This window comes from Haliaeetus leucocephalus, unplaced genomic scaffold, assembly GCF_000737465.1.
Source record: "Haliaeetus leucocephalus isolate CR32 unplaced genomic scaffold, Haliaeetus_leucocephalus-4.0 Scaffold646, whole genome shotgun sequence".
Classification (NCBI taxonomy): domain Eukaryota; kingdom Metazoa; phylum Chordata; class Aves; order Accipitriformes; family Accipitridae; genus Haliaeetus; species Haliaeetus leucocephalus.
This window is the reverse complement of record NW_010973082.1, coordinates 4127190-4139218: the sequence shown is the minus strand read 5'-3', so window position 1 is coordinate 4139218 and position 12029 is coordinate 4127190. Positions and strand designations below refer to the sequence as shown.

Here is a 12029-nt window from a genome sequence, read left to right as displayed (position 1 = left end):
CTTCCGGGGCCGCGCCGCTCTGCCGCCCCCTGCCGGCCGCGCCGCGTACCCGGCAAAAGCCCGGCCGGGCGGGCCCGGGAGGCGGTGACACGAAGTACGAGGGCCCCGGTGACTGCTCAGAGCGGGAACCGGGTCCAAATAGGACGGCTGTGGGGTGGGAAGAGTCCTGTGGGTGAGGACGTCTGGGGGGCAGGGAAGAGCGATGAGCTTTAACGTTTCAAGAACCGCAAAACCGCCGGCTGCTGCTACGCGGCATCTTCTGCACCCAAAGACAATGCGTGGCCCCCAGCCAGGCCTGGGCGACGGGGCGTCAGCCCAGAACCGTTGCAAGCACATGGCCTGCTGGTGGGATTCCTCCCGGGATAAAGGGCTCTTCCCCTCTCACACGGCACCTTTCTTCTGAGAAAATGAACAACAAAACCAGGTGACGGTAAATTTCTGTTTCTTAAATGAGGGAAGTCCCAGGAAATCAGAAAAATGGAGGTGGGAGATAAGAGAGAGTCGCTTTAAATACGTTGTCCACAGCGGTATCCTCTGCTTATGCTTTGAGTTGTCACTGCCATCACTCAGCTGGTAAGAGACGGAACCACACCTTCAAACCTGCTCCGCGCAGTTGCGACGATTACTCCCTCCTGGAGGAAAAAGCAGGAGCTGTTTCTCTGAAAAAGCACAGGGGGAAGAGGCAGTGGACTAAGGGCAAGAGGACTTCTGGCATGGCATTTTTCATATATAAAAGCCCAAAAAAGCTGTGGGTGATCTTGCCCTGTTATTATGGGATTATAATCTCCCATAAATTATAGTAGAAGAGCTTAAAAAGTGTGGCAGAGTACAGAGCGAGAACCTGAGCAACTGACTTCTGTTGAAAACGCATGTAAGACAAAACACTTTACAAGAACTATCAAGAGCAGTGGTAATTTTTTTCACCTGCTATCACTTGGATTCGTGGTGCTTCTTCTCAATATTGGGCACCAACTAAAAAAACCCAAATGAATTCTTAGTGGGAGAGGTTTAGCAACTTTTCACTCTGACAGGAAATAGTGACACTATTTTCCAAGAAGTGATCAAACAGGAAAGCTACTAGGAAATGGAGAGGCACCATTCAGTCACAAGACCAAGAACTACAGACTACTGAGTTCAGCGCTTGGTGGCTGAATCACAGCTGTCTCACGCAAAGGGACCACTTACCCACCTCGCAAGGACAACAGCAGCTCCTGATGTAGGCTGTCCTCCCTGTCCTACACTGAACCGCCACAGGCTACCGCTCTGCGTATTACAGTGCTATCAATTCACCTTCATATACTCACAATATTCACAACAGAATTGGCAAAATCCAGCTGCTGCCTCAGAGCAGTCTAGCCATCCCTGCAGTGGAAGGAAGAACTTCCCGCAGCAAGGACAGCTGGAGGGGCAGAGGGGGGATTGGCACAGCCATCCCAGCGCAAGCCATTCCCGCTTGTGAGCCAAAGCCTTGGATCTCTCGGGACCTAAATTTCAGTGAGTTCACCTCCCACTGAGTTCAGCTTTCAGTAAAGCAGAACAACAGGTAATCCTTCTCAATGTGGTGGTGTGTGTTATTCATGATCATCAGGAACACATTAATTATACTGGGTTTGAATTTTTTTTTGAGATGCACCAGCTCAAACTGATTCTTGAGTAAGTCTACAGACTTTACTAAAATAGTACTTAAGGAGGACTACACTGAGCATGAAAAGTAGCATTAGCATACTGAATCACTAAGCAAGAATGTGATTAGAATTACTACACTTGATTGTTTAACTTCATTTATTTTTATATTTCTGCATCTGATTGCATGATTTTATACTATAAAAGCATTCTATATTTAGAGCTTATCTGTCATGATGCACTTAGATCACCACATGTAAATGAGAACACTACACGCAGTGTAGGAGTTCAAAGCTTAAAAGGTAGATGCCAGTCATTACCTGGAAACCTCTGGGAAATTCTATTTCTATCTTCTTGCTCTGCTCATTCTTTAAACACTAAACCTTCCTTTGGCTGAAAAACAGCAGTAACTGTGAAAGAGAGGCACAAACATAAACAGGAGTCTTCTCCTGAAACCTTACAGTTGTTCATTCTAGCAGTCTGAAAATACCATTTTGTGATCAACTATAGTGTTCTGCCACCTGCAGTCAGTTAGGAACTTTGAAACTTAAAATCCACCACCAAACAATCCATGACTGTTTTGATGTAGATGATAGAGAAGTGCGAGTACTCTAAGGGGCAACAGCAACCTCCACCTTGAATTGTGCCTCCAAGAGAATTCAGTCACATGCACCTATCTACCAACAGGTCTTTGACACATGTGAGAGTTATTCACATACTATCCACATGCAGATAACAATGTATGTCCAGCAATGCCTCTTAGGGCATTTAATTCCTTGTTAGCACTTGTGAAAGCACCACAATATCATCCAATAGAAGCATACAGGCATAGCACAAACCACTCTGCAGGGCCCATCACCATGGGACTCGAAGGAAGAAAGAAAGAATGGTGTGCACCAAAACAATAGACTCCCCAAGTTTCTAGTTCAGGAGCCTAGCATTTCCCACTCAAAAACATACGAACAGAGTGAGTAACAATATTTAAAATACTGAACTTGTTGATGACCTCACAGGATTATTTACAGATAAAATAGATCACAAACCAACTGAAAACATTTTCTGTTCCCTGAAATATCCCTCCTTTCCTGTAAATGGAAAAAGTACTAAAATAAAAATGCCTTTCCTTTTCTTCCCCCAGCAAAACAATCCTTAGAACAATTAACATAACGGACTGTCAAAAGTGTTCAAACCAAAGTGACAAATGCAGTGAGTGGCAGGCAAGCCCAGCCCGACCCACCAGAACACTGCATGCTGGATTTGTCATGCAAATCAAAATGGAACCTGACATGCTCTTTGTTCATTTTCCTTTCAAAAAATCTACTTTAAATGCCTCCCATGTGCCTTGTTTTGGAAGCCGACATTCCAAATGCATCAGTCCAAATTAAGGGACAGATCCATTACCAATAAAGATGTTGCGATACAGTTTCAACAAATCTTATTGGGAAGACTGGAGAGACAACTGCTGCAGCTTGCACCTGTAGGGTCACTCAGTTTGCTGCTGCTGCTTCTTTTATGAAGGCTCTTTAGAAAAACTCCATTAGTAGGTTCTTGCAGAAGAAGTTCTGGCAAGCTGTCACAGTTTAATATTTAGAGATTATAGTGTGTAAGCAATGGATGTATTGTGAATTGGGAATAATAACTGTTTTTGCTTTAAGTCTTGTCTGTATTAAAATGCATGATGGTTAACGTGCATAAGGCAAATATTTAAATTATAAATTGATTTAGATTTATCCTATCTACGTCTGCTATTTTACTACCTGAGTGCATAAACAATTACAGCTTTTTAGAAAATGCCACCAGATGTACAGTATTTTACAGTTGACTTATACTATATGAAGATGCCTTTTAAACAATGAGAGTGATGTTTTGACCTCATGAAAATAATTGGGAAACTTCCACTGACTTCAGCTGAGCCAGTGGTTCATCCTTAGGGACACATTTTTAACAAAGCCCTCAAAGCATTTACTGAGCATGTGGGGCTTTGGTTTAAAAATATATGAACACATCTGTTAATAAAGCAGCTTGGAATTTGCTCTCCAAAATAGACTAACCCAAACTTCAGACTGTATTAAATTCCCTAGTTTTGTAATTAAAACAAATTACATGACAATTTCGTTTCGCCTCTGCCAAAACCAGCAGTCAATCTGCATAAACAGTGGTTTCATCACTGCAGTTCCACCCTGAGCCTCCAAAGATTTATATTTAAGACTTTGCAATCGGTCAGTTGGACTGCTCCATACCTACATTAATACTGGTACATGTACCCCTCCTACACAAATGTTATTTTTTCCGTTCTGATAGACAAATGCTTGTCTTTGTCAATGCATTGCTTTACTCTTGCAGCTTGTTGGGCCTCACCCTGCAGCATTAGATCTGAATGCTTCCCAGAATTTAATTCACTCACTTAGCTATTCTTCAACTATTATTGGTTAAAAAAAATTAATTCTCATTCAATGCCTTAACAGAACTATTATCTGACAATTTACCCTTACATATAGTCTCTTAAAAAAGGCAAGACCTTTACTTTCTTCTCTGCATTGGCCCTGAACTTCAATTTTTATGAATCAGATTTTTCCTCCTACTCATTTTGAGGCATTCTGTTTCTTCTCAGTTGCCTCAGGATCTGAACATCTATACACAGGGAATTTTCAGTGAAGGGGAATGATGCCTCTGGAATTGTTTCCTGGCCAATTCACATCTGGTACTCAGTACAAGATCCATCTGTTTATTCAGGGTCTCCAGGGGCTTGTACAGTAGTGGCTATAAGTATGTCTTTTAATTTGATTTTGTCATTTGGCTGGTTAGCAAGTAGTTGACAGTGTGTCTAAATGCAGCAGGGCAGTTATAACTAGTCAGTCATATTCTAGTTGCCAATTCATAATCCAGTGGAATGCCAGTCACATTTCAACAATTTAAAACTACATCAGTCATCTCCTACATACTCCCAAATTGTCAACACCATGAAATGTATTGCTTAATTACCTTTAATTTAATATTATTTCTTGCATGTGCATTTGTACATAGGATTGTTGCCAGAGCTCTGTAGAGCAGAGTCATGCTAATTTTATTTTACCTCACTAACCTATCTAGGTTGGAAGAGTTGGGGAAATCACGGCATGGCCTTGGGTGACCTAGCGATATCATAAGTAACAAGGCAGGTTAAGATAGAACTTCCTCAGAGCAAAGCCTTGTATCTTTTAAACACAAAGATGTCAGTACCAGCATCAATTAAACTGCCATGCCAAAGAGCATAAATTATGCCAGATACAGATTTATTTCTCCTTCCAAAAAGTGGGATTAGGGTGGGTCACAATTTGCCTCCTGCTATGTTTCTCCCCTCCTTTGGTGGAGATGTGCTTAGCATGGTAAAAGTACTTTGACCACAGTCATGGCAACAACCAGTAAAACTACTTCTGGAGTATGGATAATTCAGATTATAGTGTGCAGAATCATATATCCCAAGCAGCATTCTGAAAACAAGATAAACTCTTGTAAAAGCCTTCTGAAGCAACCTCTAGCATATAAAACCACAGATAACATGTTAACTTTCGTATGAAATACTTAGATAAGCTTTCCTCTGTGTGAATTTTGCATACCTGTGCTAACTGCAAAACATTGGGAAAACAGTTTCTGCCCTGATCTTATCATTTAAGTAGTTGCTGATGATAAAATTCAAAATTCTCTTATGAACCTGTACTTGGTTTAGCCACAAAAGAAAGAATTGATCCCTGTTAAAACTTATCCCTTACTTAAAGCTGAAATTAATGTTACCTAATTAATATGAGGTTTCATTTTACTATCTATTGACATATACTTTGATCCTCCTATATTTTTCCTTTTGATTGATTGAGCTTTCATTCTTGCACTGCCAACAGACCTTTTGGTGAGAAACATATTTACATCTGTAACTGACTTAATTCTCACATCTTCCCAGCAGTTTCTCTTTGATCTCTGTATTTCTGAATTTAATCATTAAGTCTGCATTAAAAGTTTTTCTGTTGCCGTATCTTTCACAGCTTCTGGGACTCAATTAAGAGAACACAATTCCTGAAAGTTCACTTAGAATTATTTTTTTATAGTTTTGCAGTAAGTGCTACACATGCTGGATCTCTAAAATTACAGTATGAACTAGCATGATTTCTATTCCATTTCCATGTATTAAGCATTTAAACGTCAAAATTTGGCCTGGTTTTTTTCTGTGTATTTTGTTTGGAGTCATACATTAAACATATTGTAGTGTGGGTGTTTTTTGTGAATTTATCATATACAGGAGGTCTACAGGTTTTCTGTAAAAAAAAGCAAACAACTCTGGATTAAAATATTACAAGCCTACAATTTTCTTTCCTCAAGCTCAAGTTTAAAAAGGGGGCACGTAACAAAGATCCACAGTTTCTCTGAGGACAAAAGGGACGAGAACTTTTATACAGCTCACCTCAAGTACCTTCAATTTTTCGAACAATTACAAATTCGATGAAGACATTCATAATGAAGAGCACAGGCCAACGAGTAAGCCAGGTAAGTCTACTCTGAGTGCTGTGTGAGCTCAACCGAGCAACAACAGTCCTTCTGCACAGAGACTCCATGAGTCCGTTTCCTACTTATGGAGACTTTGGTGATACATGGAATTTATTCAGGTTTTAACAAAGGTGAATAACACTACCTTGTTTTCTTTCAGCAGACACTTCCTTTCGATTTGATTCAGTCTTATATGAGTAAAGATCTTCTTTTAGACTTTGTCTTTAAGTGGATGTTATACTCAACTTACTGTTTTTACATTAGAAACCTTTTTTTTTTAGTTCATTGTATGAGATGTATTTTTCTGTAATGAATGCTTTTACTGTTAGTACATTTCTGGGCTTACAGTTAAATCATCTTAAGAGATGTCCTACCTTTCTAGAGCAAATTAATATATTTGGCCTAGGCTTTTCATTATGCTTTTGAAACAGTTTTGGTATTTTTAGTCCACTATCTAAACACTGAAGACAAACACTACTGCTAAAAAGCGACCAACAAAAATAAATCATTAACTGAAAATCAGTAAATAAATTTCACTGTAGAAGAGTCATGAAAAATGCATTAAAACATCACTAAGAGAACTCCAAGAAACAACTCCTCAGCACACATTTCTACTAAGCAATAATGACTAATAATTATCACTTATTGTTCACCACATGAATGCAGAAGATAGGTGTCTCTGGTGCAAAATATACCGTGCATTCACTTTTCACTCTACAATAACTCAAGACACGTAAGCAACCTGCTCGCTGAAAGCTGTGCATTATGGGTGCATTAAGATTCCCTGAGGGCCAAGTTCCTTGAGTACTGTGCTCCTGGAATACAACAGCTCTGTACAAAAGCAGTCCCTAGCCAAACACATGAATGAGAATCACAAGTGGCTGGTCTGTCAATCTTACACGCATACTGCATTCATAGCTATACATCAGAATACTTGGATTGCTATGTAAGATCTTAGCTCTTCCCTTTGCCATGCTTCAGTACAGTTTTCCCTTAAAGTTCTTTTTCTCTTAAGTTTTCTGCTTATAAAAACAGGGCAGCACTAGACATTAACATGCAGAAAAGCAAACTGAAACTGAGAGCTACCACCCCAACGGCAATATGATCCTCCCATCCTAAATATACCCAGTACTCTGCCTACCTGCTCTCACGCTGTTACCCAGAAAGCTGTAGCTACTCCCTTTCTCCAGTTGCAATATTATGTAGCCTCTGTTTACAAGAGACTGGGAAAACACAAAGCAGGAGTTGACTTTTGCTTTCCAAGTAGACAGGGAAGAGTAGCTTATCTAAAAATTTCCATGGCCTGTTACTACTGATCGACATCGAACCAGGCTGAAAATTAAGAACATGAACTGAAAAATGACTTAAAAACTATTGCAGATGAAATTAACTCAGCATCTAGTGAAGTGTATTTGTCTAAGTGAAAGAAAGGGATGCCACTGAAATGAATCTGTATTTGGAGTACAGTGATACAGCTGTGGGACCTGTACCTTCTCATCTATGCATTAACTATTTTTGTTTGTCTCGGTTCTACAGCATTTGTGCATCCTTACTTCTCTCATGGAAAACTGGCGTTTGGTGGGCTGGACAAAGAGTGGGAAGGAAAACCTGGAAGCATGAAAACAGAAAGGAGTAAAGTTTGGGTGTAACCACAAAAGTGGAGTGTGTAAGGTCTCTTCCATGCTGGATGCCCTTGAATCCCACTGAATGTGCTCATTAGCTCGAGGCCAAAATAAAGAAATGCAGCTTCCCAGAACACTCGCTGTGGATTTGTTATTCTCAGCAACACTCTGAATAGCAAACTTCAGTTCCTTACCAATGTGATATAACAGCGCTCCCTAATAAATACTGACACTGGCTTTCATGATGGTCTGAATGTGTAAGCAATTTTTTAAAAAGATTGACCAAAAGTTTATATTCAGCTAGTAAGCATTACTCTTTTGTTCCAAAGTTATATTTAAAATTAAGTTCTCAGAAGATAAGCTAGATCTGCAGTAGTATTTAGTTAGTTACTACCAATCTATATAGATAGACCCATGTTTAAATATGTGAGGAAAACAGTGTAATTATACTGACAGAACTTTCATTTAGACTGAGCTCCAAGTATACAGGCATTTATTTCCCCTTTAAAAATGGATTCACTATGTAAATCTTCCTGTGCTGAGATACAGTAATTTGGAGGACTGGAAGCTGGAAAGTAGCATGGCTATAGGAGTACTACAGGCAACCAAGAAAAGCATGTAACTATGAAACGAAGAAAAAAATTCATAGAGGGTATAAAATATGCATGCACTTTTTCATACATATCCAAAGAGGTAAAAATCGCTGCAGTTTAGCCTTTCAAGATGACAGGAATGCCGGGTACGTACAGGCTGCAAAAAGCCTGAGGAAAAAGAGATTTAGAAATCGCATATGCTTTCAATCTGCAGGAAACAAATCTAATCTTTTGGATATCAAATGCAAATCCCACTAACAGTACATGAAAACATGAATGGATTGGCTATCTCAAGACACAAAATCTGACATATCATAAAGGCACCTCTGCCAACTACTTCTGCTTTCACTACTAGGGGTTTGTTCCAACAGCAACCCTGGTTTGCAAATTATTGTTTCTTCCATTTATCATATTGAACTTATTAAATTGCCCTTTTTTGCATTATGTTAGGGTATTTTCTATATTTATAGCAAAACAATACACTACTTGTCATTATTGTTTACTTTTTTAATTTTATGAGTTGGTATCAATTTCAGTAAGCTACACTATTTCACTGCTTGTCTTTTTTAGACCACTTTACTAGAAAACACATTTTCACCGGCTTTGCAGATACCCTGTAATTTGCTAAATATGGCCAACTTCTGTCTGTTACCTGGTGTATATTATACAAGAATTTTTTTTTTTTTTACTTTTTGATTTTTTAATAACTTCATCTGTAAAATCTATAGGGGTCTGTATTACCAGGCAGGTCAAGGACACAACAGCCTCATGCCATGGCTCATTTCTTCTGAAGAAACCATAATGATTTCCATCTTTCTAAAAAGGAATATTTATTTTCTTGCTTCTAACTGTGCTAAATAAACAAAAGCTACTTGCTATTTTATGCCCTGCACTCTTCCTAGCCATCCATACTATGAAGCCCCAAATACAACATTTCAGAGTTGTTGAGGCTCTTTCAATTTAACGTACCTCAACAGTACTCTATGCCCTTTAAGCACATATGAACAACCCAGGGCAGCAGATCTAAACAACTTAGAAAATGAAGAATCTCTCTACCAACTAAGGAAAACATGCTCAAGCTATTAAAGCTCTACTATTTGGCAGTCAGTCCTATCCTTCCAGAGGGCTCGTGTGCACACATTTTGTGTTGCGCACTCCTGTCCCACTCAAGGCTAGAGTCCCATCCTTAGTTCCTCTGTTCACAAGCAGATCTGACTCCAATGCCAGAGATTAATTGTCTAATTATCTTTCTTACTCCTGCTTGGAAAGTTGCCCTCTGGCTCCTCCTCCTGGTTTTGAAATTTAGAAGGATGAGCCACCAGAAGCAGCAGAGGCTTGTAAATAGTAGGGAGGAAACAGGAATAGATTTCAATAAACAACTTCCAACGACAAAATTGCAGCTATACAACATTTAAGAGCCTTTCTCACACATACTGCAATATTTGTTACCTTTTGTCAGTTGGCACAGGGTATCATTGACCTCAAGATCAACCTCTGATCACCTAAAGATGCTCTTCATTTGGCGTACTGTTGCTATCTATACTACAAGTTCAGAAGACTGGCAAATACCCAATGCATCAGAAGGCTCACTAGGAATTCCCCTGGTATTAAGAGCAAAGAAGCTACATGTAAGGTCCTCAGAAATGTACAGTGCATCAAACATTGCTGCTGCCAGTAAGTAAGTAAAGACATATTCAGCAACAAGTGAGTGGCTGTAAAGAAACTTGAGTAGGAAATAAAAGATCAAGAAACCGGAATACTGAGCAGAGACAATTATGATAAGCAGGATAAAATGTGTAACAGAATATTTTAGAAATATCACTTTTTGTTTGGAGGGAAGAAAAATAGAATGTAGGTAAAATGGTGACAAAGATGGAATTCTAAAAATGTATGAAAATAAAGGTTGAAACAAATTACAGAGAAGTCTGCATGTAAAACATCAATGTCTGATAAAAATGGAAGGAAAGAAAGAAGAGTAATTGAAAAAAAGAAAGCATAAGGGAAGAAAATATATTTCCAAACATGAAATGTAAATGGTGCAGCAGAAAAAGCAAAAAGAGGGGAAGTAATTGAAAAATAAAATTAACATTGCAGATATTAAGTAAGAATAAATATCAAGGAACTGTAACAAAAAAACCCAAACAAACAAAAAAACCCAACGCAAACCAAAACCAAACTGGGGAGAAACAGTAGCCATTAAAGACTTAGAGACATTTCTCTGAATGTGTGTGGGCTGTATATACATACATTTTCTTAAAACACAGTAAGGTTAATAACAGACCATTGAGACATCACTTTAGAATCTCGCTCTGTTGATAGCGTAAGGCACATTTACAGCATGTCTGACTTTGATATACGGTTTTCCTCTCAATATTTACCATTAAGTTAATTTTCCTTAACACTAGGAATTAAAAGATAAACCGAGACTGTATAGTGCCAGCACCACAGGTGTATCTGGTATCAAAATTCAAGGCTGTATTTCACACATAGACTATTTTTACCCTACCTTATACAATTACTCTTGAAAAGTTTCGCAAAAGAAAGCAAATAGAACGGGATGGCTGTCAAAGCCTTTTATGTACTGAGTTTGCCGCACCACTGATAAGGACTTGATCAAATAAAGCCAGTGCTGAATTTTCCCGTTGCACAGTTGGACTTTATTACGTTTTATCACGTATGTGAAATAGTCTTGAGAGCCTGCCCTGAAGGCCTGATCCCGAACGCGTGCTCAGCCACAGGCGGGCAACTGTCAAGACCCTGGAGGTAGTGACAGTGGCACAACTTTTATTTCCCCGAGGACTCCGTGGGCCCTCGTTAAGCAGAGAAAGGCGGGAATAAAACCGGAGAGAAACATTTTACCTCAGACTTCAAGTCTCCCTGCACCTATGGGCGACTTCTCCTGCTGTCCTCTAAGGAAACCTCATGGTTAGTTAAGGTTAAAGCTACGGGATGCCAGCAGGACCTCACGTCCGACCCGGTATAACCATTTTAACCACAAACCCGACACCGATTTACACCCAAGCTTCTCTTTCGACTAATTTGGCCCTTTCCGCGATCGAGCCCCAGGTCCTGCGGGCAGCGGAGCGGCCCCCTCCTCAGCGGCGCCTCCGCGCAGGGGGGGCGGTTTCCCTCAGGCGAGAGAGGCACCAGCTACCTGCGCGGCCGCGGAGCCACCGGGACGAGGCACCGGGACGAGGCGCGGGGCACAGCCGCGGGGAAGGGACACGGAAAGCCCGGAGCTCCGGGCAGCCCGGCGGGGGCGGGCAGAGCGGCGGAGGAGGGGTGCGAGGGCAGGAGCGGGGAGCGGGGAGAGGCGGCCCCGGGGCGGCAGGCGGGGGCGGCCGGCGGAGGCGGCCCGCTCTACCCAGCATGCCCCGCGCCGGAGGGCGAGCGGCCCTTTCCCGCGAATTCAGTTCAAAGGAGGGGGAGGGGAGAAGCGCCAAGCGGCGAAGCGCACCGACCAACCAAACTCTTCCAGAACCATCCGTGCGTCACGCGGGGGCGGGCCCCGCGCCGGCCAATGGGGCGGTGCGGCGCCATCTTCGGAGCCAATGGGCGAGTGGGGGAGGCGGGCGCGTCGTGGTCGTCGGGTTCGGCTGGTTCGTAGCGCTGAGGAGAGCGGAGCGGAGGAGACTTAGAGGAGTTGGAGCTCGGCGCTTCCCCTCCCCCCTCCTCA

At 41.3% G+C, this 12029-nt stretch overlaps 1 protein-coding gene across 1 annotated transcript in view; it reads right to left on the bottom strand.

Moving 5' to 3' along the window:
* The window catches only part of UTP6 (UTP6, small subunit (SSU) processome component, homolog (yeast)), an 18563-nt gene extending 12357 nt beyond the window's left edge, over window positions 1-6206 (bottom strand). The window contains exon 1 of the mRNA XM_010578743.1: window positions 6065-6206. Coding sequence (XP_010577045.1) covers window positions 6065-6206 — 142 coding nt within the window. The remainder of the gene's footprint in view (window positions 1-6064) is intronic.
* Window positions 6207-12029: the final 5823 nt, after the last annotated feature.